Raw genomic sequence first — 22,443 nt, forward strand, 5'->3', positions numbered from 1 at the left:
GGGCACTTAAATCTTTTGTCATGGTCATTCACTCTCTGAATGGCCCACACACACAATCCATGTCTTAATTGCCTCAAGGCTTACAAATCCTTCTTTAACCTTCATCTACAATGATTGAAATGGATTTAACAAGTGACATCAATAAGGGATGTTGTGGAATTATCAGAATATGTTGGTAACATTTGTAAGATGTTTAATATTCATCAAATGTGTGTAAGTTACTTCTCATAAGAATGTATTTTGTTGTACTATAGTGGGGGCCATTGGCAGTTATCTGTTCTATGTCAGGACTAAGTTGCATGGGCCACATGAGAGAGGAGAGGTCAAAGTGTCATCATGTGTAAACATATCTTATACTCCCTAACTTTCCCAGTGGGGAAAGGAGGGTTTGCAGTGTCTGGAATCATTCTATGCTCCCTCTTTGTTGACCTGTAGGGTCACTCTCCTATCCGTGAGTTTGTCCAGGAGTTTGTATTTAGAGTGGTTGTATCTAAATGACAATTTGATATATGCCTGTTGATTTGGAGGATTGGTTTATGGTTCTGGGGTTTTGGGAAAGGAGACAAAGCTGAACGATGAATTATGTCTATGCTGTCTGACTATGGGTGTCTATGGGTGCTATTAAAGGAACTCAGTTGCATTGTAAGGAGGCTCTCAGAGAATTCACTGGGGAGACCTTGAATTAATCTGAGAGTCACAGGATTGTGATAAGAGCTCATATAATTAAAGATGGACTTTTATAACTAACTCTGACGTGTGTGTGTGGTTTGCTCCCATGATTTGGTAAATAGAGGAAATTTCCACGACAGCGATCATATCATTCACCTGGTCAGTCTATGTCATGGAATTATTATTATTATTTATTTTTTACCTTTATTTAACGAGGCAAGTCTGTTAAGAACAAATTCTTATTTACAATGACGGCCTACACATGTATTCCTAATGTTTTGTAGACTCAGTGTATTTGAGAGAACACAGTAAAATGGCTTTAAGAGATAACTGGGGGAAACAATGGATGAAAGAAACACTAACATTAGCACTGAAAATATTACCTGTGCTTGTTCGATCTAATTCTTTTAAGATTTTCTCTTTCCATTCAGGTTTTTTAGTCAGTGCCAGGGCATAGGAAGATATGGCTACAGAGTAGGGACTGGATTGAGCAGGAAGTGCATTAAATAAGTAATCGGAGGCTTTCTTCATGGCTCCATCTAGCTCCTATGAGAAACACACACACACAGAAGAAGAATGACACCGTAATGAGACTAATAATTAATAACGAATCATTTGTTAATAGTTTGACCTCTTAAATCTGTAACAATAACCAGAATTCCATATTCATCGCAGAATAGAGGTCCACATTACTGAGCAGCACACTAGTCTTCACTGACGCTACCGTATACCAAACTATTACAGCATAGCCCCAATTGTCTACTGCAGAAAAAAAACTGATCTAATTTTTCGTCAGACCATCACACAGACTTACAAATGTAGTGATCAATACTAATTTTCACTAAGTCAAAAGTAGGCTACTCAAACCATCAACAATGCATCCCCTTAAAGTTATTTATCCTAGTTTACCGTGTATACATCCTTACAGATCCCGAGGGTCTCTTGCATGGCTATCAAAACAAAAGCAGTTGTTGCCACATCTCCTTCCGTATATGTCCCGCCCTGAGTGGAGATGGAAGAACAGATTTTAGTCAAGGAAATTATAGCTTTGAACATAGTACAATATTAGTGCTAAAACTTGTGCTTACATAACCTGAAACATACAAAAGTCTACAGGACAAATAGTACATTTCAAAAGGATTTACCAAACATGTTTGCTTGACATGATTTTATGTTTTATATTTATAATAGTGGACAAAAAGTATAAATGAGATAAACAACTTTACTGTGAGCCTCCAACTATTGATTGGAGCGTCTTCTTGAAAAATTCCTGCAGAGTTCTGTTTTTTTACAAGGAACTTCAAAGGTTTACACACTCTAATATCCTCCACGTCCCCAAACATATACACCATTGCAAACACCTTGGCAGTGTAAGCTGTCACCCTGGGGACCAAGACACAGTATTGTCTATTCTGGAGTCTGACGAGTCATATCATACAGTAAGTCTGATGTAAGCAGTCCTGTGTGGCTCAGTTTGTAAGAGCTTACATTTTTTAACTAAATTGTATTGTATTAACACTCTTAAATAACTGAAAAACTTGAAAATCATGTCGTTCTAAAATGTGATTATCCATAGGGTTGATTTACATAAGTTTTAGGAATCAGAACGCTGATGTGTGGCTCTCTGTTTCACAAGAGAAGGCTGATGTGTTTAACAATTGTAACTAACCACCATAATGCAGGTAAAGCAATCTACAATGATACACAACCATTCATGCAACTGCATACACCAATGACAATTGAGGCCCAGTGAGACAAAACTGATAAATTCACTTACCATGTGCTTGGGATTCTACCATTTGTATATGGAGGATACGTGTCATCAGAGTTTTTGTAACTAAGGTGTCTTTGATAGCCTATGGAAATCAACAACATGAGAGAGTGGAGGCAATATTTGGAGAAAGAGAGGAAGAGAAAAGGACGTTTGATTATATGTGATAGAATTAAAAGTGCCTTAATAATAACAAAATAATAATAGAGAATCATAATGCGTACCAGTATGTAATAATCTATTCATTTATCTGAAGGTTGATAATGCGATCTGTGTACTCAATTGATGTCTGTTCTGCGTTCGATTGGTTATACCTAGGAATTCGTATAGGGGCGCACAGGGCTTCCCAGCTCACTCATTACAAGCAACTTGAAGCCGAAGCTACATCTCCATGGGATCTATTTCCTCCTTTCAGGGGTATAACATGTACACATGTCCACCAAAGAAAGCAGGTGATGCCTCTATGGTACAGTATATTCACCTAGCTTTACATAATCAAGCGCCTCAGCTCTCTTCTCCACTCCCACCTCCTCCCAGGCATTGGCGTGGTCCAGGTAGTGTGTGGCGATGATGGGGGCAGTCATTGAAACCAGGTTCTGCTCTACACAGCCACCCGGCTTCTTAATGAGTTTACTCAGCACTGCGCCACCAATGGAGTTGATTACTGTATCTGCCAGGGCGTCCCCTAATCCAAGACAACATTTTAAACTTGTGTTTTCTTGTTTTAGAAAGGCAAATTCCAAATGCTGTAATCTATGACACCGTTCATGCTAGCTACAAAATTGTAGTGATCGGGTTTACCCGATATATGCAGCCTATACCGGATAATGCTTATTAGCCCACATGTACATTATTTTGTTATATATACACTGGGCCTGGTAGAACCAGAATGATCGCTGCGGTCACAATGGCGCCGGAGGGGAGGGCTGCCGTCTTATCGGCTCTCAACCAAGCATGCTATTTTTTTGTTCTAAACTTGTTTTTTACATAATGTTGCTGCTACCGTCTCTTATAACCAAAAAGAGCTGATTTGATTGATTTTGAGGTTATTCTTCAACAAGTCGGATGAGAGGATATACTACTACAGACACCCGACCAGCCCCAGATCCCTGTGATTCGTTGGAGAAGGAAACTGAGATTTCATGGAAAAAGATCCGGGTGCCTTGGTAGGATCAGGCGACGAGTGGCTAATCTGGCCTTGCCTTCCATCCTGCTAGCTAATGTTCAATCGCTGGAAAATAAATAGGACGAGCTGAAAGGACGTATATCCTCCAAACGGGACATTAAAAATTGTAACATCTTGTGTTTCACCGAGTCGTGGTTGAACGACGACGTTAAGAACATACAACTGGCGGGTTATATACTCCATCGGCAGGACAGAACAGCAGCCTCTGGTAAGACAAGGCGCGGGGGCCTATGCATATATGTAAACAACAGCTGGTGCACGATATCTAAGGTTTCGCTCGCCTGAGGTAGTGTGGTCTACTGCTTATCATATACCTAGAGTTTATCTGAATTTTTCGTAGCTGTCTACATACCATCACAGACCGATGCTGGCACTAAAACCACGCACAATGAGCTGTATACTGCCATAAGCAAACAGGAAAACGCTCCTAGTGGCCGGGGACTTTAATGCAGGGAAACTTAAATCAGTTTTAATTCATTTCTATCAGCATGTTAAATGTGCAACCAAACTCTAGACCACATTTACTCCACACACAGAGATACGTACAAGCAAAAATTACAAGCAAAAATTAAAGCAAGAAGCACCAGTGACTCAGTCAAAGAAGTGGTCAGATGAAGCAGATGCTAAACTACAGGACTGTTTTGCTAGCACAGACTGGAATATGTTCCAGGATTCTTCCGATGGCATTAAGGAGTACACCACATCAGTCACTGGCTTTATTAATAAGTGCATTAAGGACGTTGTCCTCCCAGTGACTGTACGTACATACCCCAACCAGAAGCCATGGATTACAGGCAACATTCATACTGAGCTAAAGGGAAGAGCTGCTGCTTTCAAGGAGAGGGACACTAACCTGGAAGCTTATAAGAAATCCCGCATTGCCCTCCGGCGAACCATTAAACAGGCAAAGCGTCAATACAGGAGTAAGATCGAACTGTACTACACCGGCTCCGACGCTTGTCGGATGTGGCAGAGCTTACAAACTATTACAGACTACAAAGGGAAGCACAACCGAGAGCTGCACAGTGACACAAGCCTATCAGACAAGCTAAATAACTTCTATGCTCGCTTCGAGGCAAGTAACACTGAAACATGCATGAGAGCAGCAGCTGTTCCGGATGACTGCGTGATCACGCTCTCTGCAGCCGATGTGAGTAAGACTTTCAAACAGGTCAACATTCACAAGGCTGCAGAGCCAGACGGATTACCAGGATGTGTACTCTGAGCATGCGTTGACCAACTGGCAAGTATCTTCACTGACATTTTCAACCTCTCCCTGTCCGAGTCTGTAATACCAACATGTTTCAAGCAGACCACCATAGTCCCTATGCCCAAGAACACTAAGGTAGCCTGCCGACTCATAGCACTCATGTCTGTAACCATGAAATGCTTTGAAAGGCTGGTCATGCCTCACATCAACACCATTATCCCAGAAACCTTAGACCCACTCCAATTTGCATACCGCACCAACAGATCATGCAATCTCTATTGCACTCCACAATGCCCTTTCACACCTGGACAAATGGAACACCTATGTGAGAATGCTATTCATTGACTACAGCTCAGCGTTCAACACCACAGTACCCTCAAAGCTCATCACTAAGCCAAGGACCCTGGGACTAAACACTTCCCTCTGCAACTGGATCCTGGACTTCCTGACGGGCCGTCCCCAGGTGGTAAGGGTAGGTAACAACACATGCTGCCATGCTGATCCTCAACACGGGGTCCCCTCAGGGGTGCGTGCCCAGCCCCCTCCTGCACTCCCTGTTCACTCACGATTGCACGGCCAGGCATGACTCCAACACCATCATTAAGTTTGCTGATGACAACAGTGGTAGGCCCCATCATCGACAACGATGAGACAGGCTATAGGGAGTAGGTCAGAGACCTGAACATGTGGTGCAAGGACAACAACCTCTCCCTCAACGTGATCAAGACAAAGGAGATGATTGTGGCCTACAGGAAAAGGAGGACCGAGCACGCCCCCATTCTCATCGACGGGGCTGTAGTGGAGCAGATTGAGAGCTTCAAGTTCCTTGGCACCCACATCAACAAACTAACATGGTCCAAGCACACCAAGACAGTCGGTAAGAGGGCACAACAAAACCTATTCCCCCTCAGGAGACTGAAAAGATTTGGCATGGGTCCTCAGATCCTCAAAAGGTTTTCCAGTTGCACCATCGAGAGCATCCTGACGGGTTGCATCACTGCCTGGTATGGCAAATGCTCGGCCTCCGACCGCAAGGCACTACAGAGGGTAGTGCGCACAGCCCAGTACATCACCGCTTCCTTCACATTGCTTCCTGCTATCCAGGACCTGTATTCCAGGTGGTGTCAGAGGAAGGCCCTAAGAATTGTCAAAGTTTCCAGCTACCTTAGTCAGACTGTTCTCTATGCTACCGCATGGCAAGCGGTACCTGAACAGCTAATCAAATGGCTACCCAGACTATTTTCATAGGCCCCCCTCCCCTCCCGGAACGCTGCTACTACTCTCTGTTATTATCTATGCATAACAAGCTTGCTGTCCCCAGTCCACCTGGCCGTGCTGCTGCTCCAGTTTCAACTGTTCTGCCTGTGATTATTATTATTTGACCATGCTGGTAATTTATGAACATCTTGGCCATGTTCTGTTACAATCTCCACCCGGCACAGCCAGAAGAGGACTGGCCACCCCACATAGCCTGGTTCCTCTCTAGTTTTGGCCTTTCTAGGGAGTTTTTCCTAGCCACCGTGCTTCTACACCTGCATTGCTTGCTGTTTGGGGTTTTAGGCTGGGTTTCTGTACAGCACTTTGAGATATCAGCTGATGTAAGAAGGGCTATATAAATAAATTTGATTTGATAGTCTCTTTAATAACTCTACATACATGTACATATTATCTCAATTACCTCGACACCTGTGCCCCCGCACATTGACTATGACTCTGTACCGTGTATATAGCCCTGCTATTGTTATTTACTGCTGCTCTTTAATTATTTGTTACTCTTATCTCTTACTTTTTGTTGTTGTTGGTATTTTCTTAAAACTGCATTGTTGGTTAAGGGCTTCTAAGTAAGCATTTCACTGTAAGGTCTACTACACCTGTTGTATTCGGCGCATGTGACAAATACAATTTGATTCGATTTCACCACTCCATTTCTCTTCACATATCAGTCTGGCCTACTTCTGTTTTGAGCCAACGTCTGTAATGAGGGGCATTATTCAAAACGTACTTGTCTGAAATTGGATCACCATCAACCAATCAGAGGACGGCCGAATTCAAAGCACAGTGTTTGGCCACGTGGCATTTTGTCATAAACCCACCCATTGCTTCTGAGAGGATGGTGATTTGATCAGTCATTTGCTAACTTATTCCAAATACCCATCTATTGGAGGAAGGCTAGACTGATACATGAAGTGAAACAGAATGGTAAACTCAGCGATGAGGCTGGTTCCACCAGGCTACACACTGACAGCAAAACATCAAAAACCATTGGATTGTTTCATTAATGTTTTCTTTTAAATATATAGTAGTCACAACACACTTATTTTTATTAGAATAAGCAATCTTTTAGGTTGAGGATACCTTCTATAGTGATGTAAGTACTTGACATTGTGCTTGGAAGCTTGTTCTTCAGGTTAATGTCAACTTTTCCTGTCTGCTTCCCTGTTTCATTTGAGAGGGAACAACACAAAAATAACCAATTATATGTTCACACCTACATAATATCAACCAATGTTGTTGATATCATAGATTTAGGCCTCTGTGTAATCTCAGGAGGACATTCTGGCACATTCTCGACAATGGCCTTAATACATTTGAAAGGAGTGGTTCAGGATTTTAAAACTTGTAATCCATAGTTCGGTTTTCTTTAAACGGCCACTTCAAACTTCAGTTAAATTTAGTCACCACAAGCTAACAATCAATGGATGTGATGAAGGCATTTGAGCATGTTTTTTTTCTCAGAACAAATCGCCTGAAATCAACTCAAATCAACTCCATATTTGGTTTGATCTTACATACAGGTGATATGGCCATTTTAATGTAAAAAAATACATTAGCCATACTTCCATTGATTGTTAGTTTGTAGTGGCTGAAGTTCGCTGCATTTTGTTGTGTCTGTTTAAAGTAAGCCGAACCATGGATTACAGTTTCTCTCGCCCATACAATACTTTCAAGGTGAGGAACCATCTAACATCAAGTTGTAAAGTTCTGTTTAAAGTAAACCGAACCATGGATTACAGTTTCTCTCACCCATACAATACTTTCAAGGTGAGGAACCATCTAACATCAAGTTGTAAAGTTCTGTTTAAAGTAAACCGAACCATGGATTACAGTTTCTCTCACCCATACAATACTTTCAAGGTGAGGAACCATCTAACAACAAGTTGTAAAGTTCTGTTTAAATTAAACCGAACCATGGATTACAGTTTCTCTCGCCCATAGAATACTTTCAAGGTGAGGAACCATCTAACATCAAGTTGTAAAGTTCTGAACCACTCCTTTAAGCCATGTTATTTTTTAAGATCTAATGGAGGGTAAACAGCTGTTTTGGTCCAAACCGTTCATAAAATCTGGTTGCAACAACCTTTCCTCTAGTTTGGCCATCTCCACTCCTTCTGGCTATGATATGAGCAGAAACGGGGAGAGAGAGAAACATTTTAAAGAAACATTTTATGTGTCCTCAACTAAACTGTGAGCATCACGAACAGGTGCAGGCAGCCTCACCACAACAAGAAGTTGTTTCTCTATGCCATCTCTATCATACTCGCTCCGGGCCGTTACAGTGATTTGGTGTTTGCCTGGTTTCATGGGAATGACAGTGACGTACAGGACTTTCTGTGACTTTTTGTCCACATTAATTATTTCCCTGTAGGATCCTCTGTAATTCGTTGCTGTGCACAGATCCTCACTGGTCTTTAACAAAACTGTGACCTACAAATAGAGATGAGAAGTTATTTAAGTTGTGTCTAAATCAGGGGAGAATGTCCCCTCTCATTGAAGCCACGAAAGTTCAACGCCAACCGCGGGCTGCAGGCCTTGTTTGCAATAAATAGGATCCCCCATTATAGTGAATGGAAAAATTACAATCTGTGTAAAAATACAAATTGAAGACAATGATGGTACCAATAATGGCTTCTAATACACCAGATGTTTGTCCTTGAACGGATTGTTTTTAAATCACATACAGAAGTTATAAGGATCATTCAGTTGATAATGGCATTCTGCAATACCCCAGTCGGCCTTCAACTTGAGTTACTCAATGAGAGGAGGCAGCACTGAGATGGCCGCCAACGTCACTTCCTGGACTAGGTCAAACTGCGTATGTTATGTCACCATCTTAACGTTAACTGAATTCATTTGGCTTCAATGGCCTATTGAGTCTTCACATAGGAATGAATGGTGTCACGTGATCGATGGCTTTGTCCATTCATATATATATATATATATATACATATACACACTGCTCAAAAAAATAAAGGGAACAATACATTTCACATGCTGTTGTGCAAATGGAATAGACAACAGGTGGAAATTATAGGCAATTAGCAAGACACCCCCAATAAAGGAGTGGTTCTGCAGGTGGGAACCACAGACCACTTCTCAGTTCCTATGCTTCCTGGCTGATGTTTTGTTCACTTTTGAATGCTGGCGGTGCTTTCACTCTAGTGGTAGCATGAGACGGAGTCTACAACCGACACAAGTGGCTCAGGTAGTGCAGCTCATCCAGGATGGCACATCAATGCGAGCTGTGGCAAGAAGGTTTGCTGTGTCTGTCAGCGTAGTGTCCAGAGCATGGAGGCGCTACCAGGAGACAGGCCAGTACATCAGGAGACGTGGAGGAGGCCGTAGGAGGGCAACAACCCAGCAGCAAGACCGCTACCTCCGCCTTTGTGCAAGCAGGACCAGGAGGAGCACAGCCAGAGCCCTGCAAAATGACCTCCAGCAGACCACAAATGTGCATGTGTCTGCTCAAACGGTCAGAAACAGACTCCATGAGGGTGGTATGAGGGCCCGACGTCCACAGGTGGGGGTTGTGCTTACAGCCCAACACCGTGCAGGACGTTTTTAATTTGCCAGAGAACACCAAGATTGGCAAATTCGCCACTGGCGCCCTGTGCTCTTCACAGATGACAGCAGGTTCACACTGAGCACATGTGACAGACGTGACAGTCTGGAGATGCCGTGGAGAACGTTCTGCTGCCTGCAACATCCATTACATTACATTTACATTTAAGTCATTTAGCAGACGCTCTTATCCAGAGCGACTTACAAATTGGTGCATTCACCTTATGACATCCAGTGGGACAGTCACTTAACAATAGTGCATCTAAAACTTAGGGGGGGTGGGGTGAGAGGGATTACTTAACCTATCCTAGGTATTCCTTAAAGAGGTGGGGTTTCAGGTGTCTCCGGAAGGTGGTGATTGACTCCGCTATCCTCCAGCATGACCGGTTTGGCGGTGGGTCAGTCATGGTGTGGGGTGGCATTTCTTTGGGGGGCCGCACAGCCCTCCATGTGCTCGTCAGCGGTAGCCTGACTGCCATTAGGTACCGAGATGAGATCCTCAGACCCCTTGTGAGACCATATGCTGGTGCGGTTGGCTCTGGGTTCCTCCTAATGCAAGACAATGCTAGACCTCATGTGGCTGGAGTGTGTCAGCAGTTCCTGCAAGAGGAAGGCATTGATGCTATGGACTGGCCCGCCCGTTCCCCAGACCTGAATCCAATTGAGCACATCTGGGACATCATGTCTCGCTCCATCCACAAACGCCACATTGCACCACAGACTATCCAGGAGTTGGCGGATGCTTTAGTCCAGGTCTGGGAGGAGATCCCTCAGGAGACCATCCGCCACCTCATCAGGAGCATGCCCAGGCTGTCATGCAGGTGAAAGAGGACCCAAAAGCGACTTAACAGAAACAGAGTTTATTTAAGTCCAAACAGGGAATAACAGAAATCCTCTAGTCTATAGAGGGGAATAACTGGAGAAGCGGCCACAGACTGCAGGTCGCTTCGGGTAGGCGCAGGCCGTAGTAGACAGAGACACCTGCTCACACGCAGCATCTGATGAAGGCAAAAAACACGACAGGACAGGGCGATACACAATCACAGCAAAAACACGACAGGACAGGGCGAAACGCAATCACAGCATGGTGAATACTAAACAAGGAACCGACGGGACAGGAACGGAACACAAAGGAATAAATAGGGACTCTAATCAGGGGAAAGGATCGGGAACAGGTGTGGGAAGACTAAATGATGATTAGGGGAATAGGAACAGCTGGGAGCAGGAACGGAACGACAGAGAGAAGAGAGAGCGAGAGAGTGAGAGGGGAGGGGGAGAGAGAGGGATAGAAAGGGGGAAAGAACCCAATAAGACCAGCAGAGGGAAACGAACAGAATGGGGAGCACAGGGACAAGACATGATAATAAATGACAAACATGACAGTACCCCCCACTCACCGAGCGCCTCCTGGCGCACTCGAGGAGGAATCCTGGCGGCAACGGAGGAAATCATCGATGAGTGAACGGTCCAGCACGTCCCGAGACGGAACCCAACTCCTCTCCTCAGGACCGTAACCCTCCCAATCCACTAAGTATTGGTGACCCCGTCCCGAGAACGCATGTCCATGATCTTATGTACCTTGTAAATAGGTGCGCTCTCGACAAGGACGGGGGGGGGAGGGAAGACGAACGGGGTGCGAAGAAAGGGCTTAACACAGGAGACATGGAAGACAGGATGGATGCGACGAAGATGTCGCGGAAGAAGCAGTCGCACAGCGACAGGATTGACGACCTGGGAGACACGGAACGGACCAATGAACCATGGAGTCAACTTACGAGAAGCTGTCGTAAGAGGAAGGTTGCGAGTGGAAAGCCACACTCTCTGGCCGCAACAATACCTTGGACTCTTAATCCTGCGTTTATTGGCGGCTCTCACAGTCTTCCCCGCAGACAAAGGCAGACCGGTAATGAAGCCTAAGGCGATGTGAGACCATGGTCGAGAAGGAATGGGGAGCGGTCTGAGACGACCGGCAGGAGGAGAGTTACCCGACTTAGTCTGCGCGCAGTCCGAACAAGCAGCCACGAAACGGCGCGTGTCACGCTCCTGAGTCGGCCACCAAAAGCGCTGGCGAATAGACGCAAGAGTGCCTCGAACACCGGGATGACCAGCTAACTTGGCAGAGTGAGCCCACTGAAGAACAGCCAGACGAGTGGAAACAGGAACGAAAAGGAGGTTACTAGGACAAGCGCGGCGACGCAGTGTGCGTGAGTGCTTGCTTAACCTGTCTTTCAATTCCCCAGACTGTTAACCCGACAACACGCCCATAAGGAAGAATCCCTCGGGATCAGTAGAAGCCACAGAAGAACTAAACAGACGGGATAAGGCATCAGGCTTGGTGTTCTTGCTACCCGGACGGTAAGAAATCACAAACTCGAAACGAGCGAAAAACAACGCCCAACGAGCTTGACGGGCATTAAGTCGTTTGGCAGAACGGATGTACTCAAGGTTCTTATGGTCTGTCCAAACGACAAAAGGAACGGTCGCCCCCTCCAACCACTGTCGCCATTCGCCTAGGGCTAAGCGGATGGCGAGCAGTTCACGGTTACCCACATCATAGTTGCGCTCAGATGGCGACAGGCGATGAGAAAAATAAGCGCAAGGATGAACCTTATCGTCAGACTGGAAGCGCTGGGATAGAATGGCTCCCACGCCTACCTCTGAAGCGTCAACCTCGACAATGAATTGTCTAGTGACGTCAGGAGTAACGAGGATAGGAGCGGACGTAAAACGTTCTTTTAGAAGATCAAAAGCTCCCTGGGCGGAACCGGACCACTTAAAACACGTCTTGACAGAAGTAAGAGCTGTGAGAGGGGCAGCAACTTGACCGAAATTACGAATGAAACGCCGATAGAAATTAGCGAAACCTAAAAAGCGCTGCAACTCGACACGTGACCTTGGAACGGGCCAATCACTGACAGCTTGGACCTTAGCGGAATCCATCTGAATGCCTTCAGCGGAAATAACGGAACCGAGAAAAGTGACGGAGGAGACATGAAAAGAGCACTTCTCAGCCTTTACGTAGAGACAATTCTCTAAAAGGCGCTGTAGAACACGTCGAACGTGCTGAACATGAATCTCGAGTGACGGAGAAAAAATCAGGATATCGTCAAGATAGACAAAAACAAAAATGTTCAGCATGTCTCTCAGAACATCATTAACTAATGCCTGAAAAACAGCTGGCGCATTGGCGAGACCGAACGGCAGAACCCGGTACTCAAAATGCCCTAACGGAGTGTTAAACGCCGTTTTCCACTCGTCCCCCTCTCTGATGCGCACGAGATGGTAAGCGTTACGAAGGTCCAACTTAGTAAAGCACCTGGCTCCCTGCAGAATCTCGAAGGCTGATGACATAAGGGGAAGCGGATAACGATTCTTAACCGTTATGTCATTCAGCCCTCGATAATCCACGCAGGGGCGCAGAGTACCGTCCTTCTTCTTAACAAAAAGAACCCCGCCCGGCCGGAGAGGAAGAAGGCACTATGGTACCGGCGTCAAGAGACACAGATAAATAATCCTCGAGAGCCTTACGTTCGGGAGCACAGAGAGTATAGTCTACCTCGAGGAGGAGTGGTCCCCGGAAGGAGATCAATACTACAATCATACGACCGGTGAGGAGGAAGGGAGTTGGCTCGGGACCGACTGAAGACCGTGCGCAGATCATGATATTCCTCCGGCACTCCTGTCAAATCGCCAGGTTCCTCCTGAGAAGTAGGGACAGAAGAAACGGGAGGGATGGCAGACATTAAACACTTCACATGACAAGAAACGTTCCAGGATAGGATAGAATTACTAGACCAATTAATAGAAGGATTATGACATACTAGCCAGGGATGACCCAAAACAACAGGTGTAAACGGTGAACGGAAAATCAAAAAAGAAATAGTCTCACTGTGGTTACCAGATACTGTGAGAGTTAAAGGTAGTGTCTCAAATTTGATACTGGGAAGATGACTACCATCTAAGGCAAACATGGGCGTAGGCTTGTCTAACGGTCTGAAAGGAATGTTATGTTTCCGAACCCATGCTTCGTCCATGAAACAACCCTCAGCCCCAGAGTCAATCAAGGCACTGCATGTAGCACCGAACCGGTCCAGCGTAGATGGACCGACATAGTAGTACAAGATCTAGATGAAGAGACCTGAGTAGTAGCGCTCACCAGTAGCCCTCCGCTTACTGATGGGCTCTGGCCTCTTACTGGACATGAATTAACAAAATGTCCAGCAACTCCGCAATAGAGGCACAGGCGGTTGGTGATCCTCCGTTCCCTCTCCTTAGTCGAGATGCGAATCCCTCCCAGCTGCATGGGCTCCGTCTCAAAGCCAGAGGAGGGAGATGGTTGCGATGCGGAGCAGGGAAACACTGTTGATGCGAGCTCTCTTCCACGAACCCGGTGACGAAGATCTACCCGTCGTTCTATGCGGATGGCGAGAGCAATCAAAGAGTCCACATCTGAAGGAACCTCCCGGGAGAGAATCTCATCCTTAACCACTGCGTGGAGTCCCTCCAGAAAACGAGCGAGCAGCGCCGGCTCGTTCCACTCACTAGAGGCAGCAAGAGTGCGAAACTCAATAGAATAATCCGTTATGGACCGTTCACCTTGGCATAAGGAAGCCAGGGCCCTAGAAGCCTCCCCACCAAAAACTGAACGGTCAAAAACCCGAATCATCTCCTCTTTAAAGTTCTGGAATTTGTTAGAGCAATCAGCCCTTGCCTCCCAGATAGCTGTGCCCCATTCTCGAGCCCGGCCAGTAAGGAGTGAAATGACGTAAGCAACCCGAGCTCTCTCTCTAGAGTATGTGTTGGGTTGGAGAGAGAACACAATCTCACACTGCGTGAGAAAGGAGCGGCACTCAGTGGGCTGCCCGGAGTAGCAAGGTGGGTTATTAACCCTAGGTTCTGGAGGCTCGGCAGGCCAGGAAGTAACAGGTGGCACGAGACGTAGACTCTGGAACTGTCCAGAGAGGTCGGAAACCTGAGCGGCCAGGTTCTCCACGGCATGGCGAGCAGCAGACAATTCCTGCTCGTGTCTGCCGAGCATGGCTCCTTGGATCTCGACGGCAGTGTAACGAGCGTCTGAAGTCGCTGGGTCCATTCCTTGGTCGGTTCCTTCTGTCATGCAGGTGAAAGAGGACCCAAAAGCGACTTAACAGAAACAGAGTTTATTTAAGTCCAAACAGGGAATAACAGAAATCCTCTAGTCTGTAGAGGGGAATAACTGGAGAAGCGGCCACAGACTGCAGGTCGCTTCGGGTAGGCGCAGGCCGTAGTAGACAGAGACACCTGCTCACACGCAGCATCTGATGAAGGCAAAAAACACGACAGGACAGGGCGATACACAATCACAGCAAAAACACGACAGGACAGGGCGAAACGCAATCACAGCATGGTGAATACTAAACAAGGAACCGACGGGACAGGAACGGAACACAAAGGAATAAATAGGGACTCTAATCAGGGGAAAGGATCGGGAACAGGTGTGGGAAGACTAAATGATGATTAGGGGAATAGGAACAGCTGGGAGCAGGAACGGAACGACAGAGAGAAGAGAGAGCGAGAGAGTGAGAGGGGGAGGGGGAGAGAGAGGGATAGAAAGGGGGAAAGAACCCAATAAGACCAGCAGAGGGAAACGAACAGAATGGGGAGCACAGGGACAAGACATGATAATAAATGACAAACATGACACAGGCGTTGTAGGGAGGTCATACAGGCACGCGGAGGCCACACACACTACTGAGCCTCATTTTGACTTGTTTTAAGGACATTACATCAAAGTTGGATCAGCCTGTAGTGTGGTTTTCCACTTTAATTTTGAGTGCTACTCCAAATCCAGACCTCCATGGGTTGATAAATTTGATTTCCATTGATAATTTTTGTGTGATTTTGTTGTCAGCACATTCAACTATAGTTATATAAGTATTTAATAAGAATATTTCATTCATTCAGATCTAGAATGTGTTATTTTAGTGTTCCCTTTATTTTTTTGAGCAGTGTATATATAGTCATCGGCCTAAAGTGACTGCCTTACTGATCAAGCGACTTCAAACAAGACATCTACCTTTTGAGACTCTTCATCGTAGTTGTGTATAACTACTTTGATCTGCACCTGTTCTCTGTTTACAACAGAGTATGGTAGGCGCAGGTCCACATAGAAGTTCTTTACAACAGTCATTTCTACAGGTTCTGCTACACATACACCTGCAAACAGAAAAATATAGTTTTAACGACTGTGTTTCAGACTGATCATGTCATAATAAATAACAAGTTGTTAATTGTCATCTGGGGTTGTTTGATAATGGCCAAAGAGGTACAACCTGTGATATTTTCTGCTGCTCGATGGTCTTTTCAATGAATCCTTTGATTCTTGAAAAATATAACATAAGTCTCCCATGAGCTTATGCAGTATAACTGTCTTACTTCATCATAACTCAAACTCAAACTCAAACCTATTGGGCAAACATTTACCTACGTTTTTGGTGGTGCAATTAACATCTGAATAAACCATAATTAAAATAGGCCCAAATGCAACCTTAAGGGACAGTTAGCTTTTTTAAAAACCAAATCTCTATTTCTGATGTAAATGGCATGTTATAGAAGTGCCCAGATACCCCACCAGCGAGTAATACTGGCGATACCTTCCGTGAGCGAGCATGCACGTGCTATCTATAAGCACTCTCATGCTCGCACAAGGAAAAGTATCGCTCTTTCCAACAAAATGGAATATAACATTGCAGATAAAGTTCAGAAGGACACAATTTCATGTGTACAACACTTACATACCTGCATCACTATACTGAGTGCATTGACGTTTCTAAAAGGATGAAATGTTGTGTTTTTGGAGCCTTTGATCATGTTTTATCTGTCCACTGGCACAGCAGAACAAGCCTGAGGAAGTCTATCGCTGGTGGGCTAAGTTTCTCAAAACCAAGTGAAATTGCAAAAAACATTTTTTTTTTACATTTACATTTAAAAAATGTGAGATTAGGTCAAGAAAAAAAAATGCTAACTTGTCCTTTAAGCTAGCATTGTATGGTTTCAAAATAAAACAAGTGAAACATTGCCATAGTGCAAAATAATTGTGCAAAGTGCAACAAATACTTTTAACCTCATTGTAATCTCACAGTGTGACATAATTTTAAAACTTTTGTTCGACAATGTGGATTATAATTTATACAGTGGTGTTTATTTAACTACGGTGTTGTAAATTGAGTAATACATAAATATTCAGCCTGGTTGCTCTGAGTAGATGTTTTTTGTGTCCCTCCAATTCCTATGATATGTTATGTTTGGTATACTTACTTAAGACAGAAACAAAAGGAGGGAAGTTTGTCGGGGAGGATACGTGGTCATATAACCCAATGACACAATGTTTTGCTTCTGAAGCGTAGATGAGAATTTAACTACGACTTGCGGGCAGTGGGTTCAGAACAACAATGACAAAAAATGTAGACAAACAATTTAACATTTTTGTGGAAATTATACCACCACCGAAAAGTGCATTTTGGAGACTGGAATGGCAAAGAGACATGTGCTCTGCCAGTGGTGTAAAGTAGTTAAATAAAAGTATTTTTAAGTACTACTTAAGTAGTTTTTTGTGGTATTGTACTTTTTACTCCATACATTTTCCCTGACACCCAAAATAACTTATTACATTTTGACAGGAAAATGGTCCAATTCACACACTTATCAAGAGAACATCCCTGGTCATCCCTACTGCCTCTGATCTGGCGGACTCACTAAACATAAATGCCTTGTTTATAAATTATGTCTGAGTGTTGGAGCGTGCCGCAGGCTATCTGTCAAAAAATGTTAAAAAGCAATTTGTGCCATCTGGTTTGCTTAATACAGTGGGGAGAACAAGTATTTGATACACTGCCGATTTTGCAGGTTTTCCTACTTACAAAGCATGTAGAGGTCTGTCATTTTTATCATAGGTACACTTCAACTGTGAGAGACGGAATCTAAAACAAAAATCCAGAAAATCACATTGTATGATTTTTAAGTAATTCATTTGAATTTTATTGCACGACATAATTATTTGATACATCAGAAACGCAGAACTTAATATTTGGTACAGAAACCTGTGTTTGTCGCTGGGCAATACGGACTTTCAGCTCCCTCCAAAGATGTTCTATTGGGTTCAGGTCTGGAGACTGGCTAGGCCACTCCAGGACCTTAAGATGCTTCTTACGGAGCCACTCCTTAGTTGCCCTGGTTGTGTGTTTCGGGTTGTTGTCATGCTGGAAGACCCAGCCACGAACCATCTTCAATGCTCTTACTGAGGGAAGGAGGTTGTTGGCCAAGATCTCGCTATACATGGTCCCATCCATCCTCCCCTCAATACGGTGCAATCGTCCTGTCACCTTTTTAGAAAAGCTTCCCCAAAGAATGATGTTTCCACTTCCATGCTTCACGGTTGGGATGGTGTTCTTGGGGTTGTACTCATCCTTCTTCCTCCAAACACGGCGAGTGGAGTTTAGACCAAAAAGCTCTATTTTTGTCTCATCAGACCACATGACCTTCTCCCATTCCTCCTCTGGATCATCCAGATGATCATTGGCAAACTTCAGACGGGCCTGGACATGCGCTGGCCTGAGCAGGGGGACCTTGCGTGCGCTGCAGGATTTTAATCCATGACGGCGTAGTGTGTTACTACTGGTTTTCTTTGAGACTGTGGTCCCAGCTCTCTTCAGGTCATTGGCCGTGTAGTTCTGGGCTGATCCCTCACCTTCCTCATGATCATTGATGCCCCACGAGGTGAGATCTTGTATGGAGCCCCAGACCGAGGATGATTGACCGTAATCTTGAACTTCTTCCATTTTCTAATTATTGCGCCAACAGTTGTTGCCTTCTCACCAAGCTGCTTGCCTATTGTCCTGTAGCCCATCACAGCCTTGTGCAGGTCTACCATTTTATCCCTGATGTCCTTACACCCTCTCTGGTCTTGGCCATTGTGTAGGCCATTGTGTAGAGGTTGGAGTCTATTTGATTGAGTGTGTGGACAGGTGTCTTTTATACAGATAACGAGTTCAAACAGGTGCAGTTAATACAGGTAATGAGTGGAGAGCAGGAGGGCTTCTTAAAGAAAAACTAACAGGTCTGTGAGAGCCGGAATTCTTACTGGTTGGTAGGTGATCAAATACTTATGTCATGCAATAAAATGCAAATTAATTACTTAAAAATCATACAATGTGATTTTCTGGATTTTTGTTTTAGATTCCGTCTCTCACAGTTGAAGTGTACCTATGATAAAAATGAGGAAAACCTGCAAAATCGGCAGTGTATCAAATACTTGTTCTCCCCACTGTATATGGAATTTGTAATGGTTTATACTTTTACTTAAGTACATTTAGGCAGTTCCATTTACTTTTGATACTTAAGTACATTTAAAACCAAATACTTTTAGTCTTTTACTCAAGTGATATTTTACTGGGTGACTTTCACTTTTACTTGAGTTATTTTCTATTAAGGTATCTTTACTTTTACTAAAGTATGACAATTGAGTACTTTTTCCATGCATGTGCCTGCACATAATATTGAGTTTGCAAAAGGCTTTCGTAGCAAGTTAACATTTAATTGAGAAGGTTTTTGGGAAAGCCTTTTCATCTACCAGAAAAGACGGTTAGGCCTATTATTAGCATCGTTATATTTTTCCTGTTTCTTAGTTGTTTGAAACCTGGACATTTTAGTTCATATTATGAGGCATGTCTTCCCTTGCTTCAAAGTAGCCTATAGCCAAAATCCGACCATAGAAACATGGAGGAAATTATTTTATAAAGACTTCCTCATATGCGTTCTCCTGTTCTATTAGTTTTCTTTCAACCTTCTTTCATTGTCTAGCAGACAAAGGCATTATCCTAGTCATTTTAGCAACCCATGATAGTTGTTGCATCTTCAGATCTTCTCTCTTTCTAAATTTCAAACTGATATTTCCATTGCTGCTCCTAAAATGTGAATAAATAATAGTTTATCAACATTTTAAGCTCAACATTCTGATCTGTTCCATCAGCCTATTAATTGATACAGTGTTTACCTACACTACTTTGATACGCATTGTGGGGATTAAGAAGAGAGTATATATGCTATCACTACTGCAAAATAAGTAGGTATATGGCGTATGCGTATACCCTCTACTACACCACTGTGGTTGCTTCAAGTTGTGTATTTACAGTCTTTTATGTATTGCATTGTCATAAACTCCAATTTCAATGTTAGTCCATTAGGCCTATAGCCTAATTTGTTAAATAGCCTGACCCATATTTGCTAAATATGTTGAACATGTTTGCATTCAGTATTGTTCTAATTGCATTGCTTCAATAAGGAAATATACAGTGCATTTGGAAAGTATTCAGACCACTTAACTTTTTCCACATTTTGTTACGTTACAGCCTTATTCTAAAATGGATTAAATAAAAATTAATCCTCATCAATCTACACCCCATAATGACCAAGCAAAAACAGTTTTTTTCTGGCAAATGTATAAAAAAAAAAAAAGAAATACCTCATTTAGATGTTTCTACAACTTGATTGGAGTCCACCTGTGGTAAATTCAATTGATTGTACATGATTTGGAAAGGCACACACCTGTCTATACAAGGTCCCACAGTTGACACTGCAAGTCAGAGCAAAACCAAGCCATGAGGAATTGTCCAATGAGCTCCGAGACAGGATTGTGTCGAGGCACAAATCTGGGGAAGGATACCAAAACATTTCTGAGAATTCAAGGTCCCCAAGAACACAGTGGCCTTCATCATTCTTAAATGGAAGAAGTTTGGAACCACCAAGACTCTTCCTAGAGCTAGCCGCCTGGACAAACTGATCAATCGGGGGAGAAGGGCCTTGGTCAGTTAGGTGACGAAGAACCTGATGGTCACTCTGACAGAGCTCTAGAGTTCCTCTGTGGAGATAGGAGAACCTTCCAGAAGGACAACCATCGCTGCAGGACTCCAACAAATCAGGCCTTTATGGTAGAGTGACCAGACGGAAGCCACTCCTCAGTAAACGCCACATGACAGTCTGCTTGGAGTTTGCCAAAAGACACCTAAAGACTCTCAGACCATGAGAAACAAGATTCTCTGGTCTGATGAAACCAAGATTGAACTCTTTGGCCTGAATGCCAAGCGTCACGTCTGCAAGAATCCTGGCACCATCCGTACGATGAAGCATGGTGGTGGCAGCATCATGTTGTGGGGATGTTTTTCAGTGGCAGGGACTGGGAGACTAGTCAGGATCGAGGGAAAGATGAACGGAGCAAAGTACAGAGGGATCCTTGATGAAAACCTGCTCCATAGTGCTCAGGACCTCAGACTGGGGTGAAGGTTCACCTTCTGTTACAGATACAGGTATCCTGTGTGTGTGTATGTATCCTGTGTTCTTTTCTGTCCTTCTCCCCTCACAGGTGAAAATCATCACTCCCCAAACAGTCACCAATCAAGCATCAATCAGAAGACACACCTCCTCCTGTTTCCTACCATATCACTGTTCCTTTCCCTTTGTTTAAAAACCCTGTCAGTTGTTTGCTGTGGAGCTCAATCTCTCTGTAAATGCCATGTCTGTAGATCTCTCTGTTTCACTCTCTTTATGTATTGAGCTATCTTTTGTTTGAGCACCTCCATAGCACTTTGTCATCACCTGTGAGTATTGTTTTTGGTTATGGTGTTTGTTTGTTTGCTGGTGGGAAAAGGGGGAACCAAGACAAGTTGCCCATGAGCATACACTACCCGTAGGTAAACTTTGTTAAATACACTAGTTAGAACTGGGCGGACCACCCACTGTATTTTTGGTTAGTTATTTAGCTGTTAAATTAGGCTAGTCTAGCTTAGGGGTGTTTTTGAATACTTATTGTTTCTTTCCTTGGGTCCAGTTCAGCCCCTTTTCCTGCTCCCCCCATTACCGTGTGTTTATTAATAAACCCTGAGTTTGACGGTAGATTTCAGTTGTCGTGGTTATTTCGTTCACACTTTTACTTTGTCACTATTATAAATTGCATGAGTTATGTTACGGGTCTCATTACCATCCCCCCCTAGACTGTCCGGCCAAAAGGGATTCGTAACACCTTCCAACAGGACAATGACCCTGAGCACAGAGCCAAGACAACACAGGAGTGACTTCGGGTCAAGTCTCTGAATGTCCTTGAGTGGCCCAGCCAGAGCCCGGACTTGAACCCAATCCAACCCGATTTGTTACTTTTTATTTAAATTTTTGACTTATCTATTTTTTACTTAACACTTCTTTTTCTTAAAACTGCATTGTTGGTTAAGAGCTTGTAAGTAAGCATTTCACTGTAACCTGTTATTTTCAGTGCATGTGACAAATAACATTTGATTTGATCTGCAGAGAGGAATGGGAGAAACTTCCCAAATACAGGTGTGCCAAGCTTGTAGCGTCATACGCAAGAAGAGTCGAGGCTGTAATCACTGCCAACGGTGCTTCAACAAAGTACTGAGTAAAGGGTCTGAATACCTTTGTAAATGTTATATTTCAGTATTTTATTCATAATAAATCAGCAAAAAAATAAAATAAATCTGTTTTGCTTTGTCATTATGGGGTATTGTTTGTAGATTGAGGGGGAAAAAATTTATATAAATACAATAAGGCTGTAACCTAACAAAATGTGGAATGCCACACAACCTACTGATGAGTAAGCAGCATGATGACAACGTGACCAGCAGAGTGATCTTCTTTGTGAAAAGGGGGAGAAGACCATCCCGGAGATGGCGTGTCCATGAGGGTGTTGAGGTCGTGTGTCTTCTCAGAAATTGGGACAAGTTG

The 22,443-nt window shown here is 43.9% G+C and overlaps 1 protein-coding gene across 1 annotated transcript in view; it reads right to left on the minus strand.

Moving 5' to 3' along the window:
* The window catches only part of LOC124009958 (complement C3-like), a 61,399-nt gene that overhangs the window by 7,328 nt on the left and 31,628 nt on the right, over window positions 1-22,443 (minus strand). Inside the window, exons 19-27 of the mRNA XM_046322225.1 lie at window positions 15,731-15,870; window positions 8,335-8,541; window positions 8,169-8,229; window positions 7,192-7,272; window positions 2,922-3,125; window positions 2,447-2,525; window positions 1,896-2,052; window positions 1,579-1,671; window positions 1,053-1,215 (exon numbers count right to left, since the gene is read on the minus strand). Coding sequence (XP_046178181.1) covers window positions 1,053-1,215; window positions 1,579-1,671; window positions 1,896-2,052; window positions 2,447-2,525; window positions 2,922-3,125; window positions 7,192-7,272; window positions 8,169-8,229; window positions 8,335-8,541; window positions 15,731-15,870 — 1,185 coding nt within the window. The remainder of the gene's footprint in view (window positions 1-1,052; window positions 1,216-1,578; window positions 1,672-1,895; window positions 2,053-2,446; window positions 2,526-2,921; window positions 3,126-7,191; window positions 7,273-8,168; window positions 8,230-8,334; window positions 8,542-15,730; window positions 15,871-22,443) is intronic.

The sequence above is a fragment of the Oncorhynchus gorbuscha genome, linkage group LG22, assembly GCF_021184085.1.
Source record: "Oncorhynchus gorbuscha isolate QuinsamMale2020 ecotype Even-year linkage group LG22, OgorEven_v1.0, whole genome shotgun sequence".
Classification (NCBI taxonomy): Eukaryota; Metazoa; Chordata; class Actinopteri; order Salmoniformes; family Salmonidae; genus Oncorhynchus; species Oncorhynchus gorbuscha.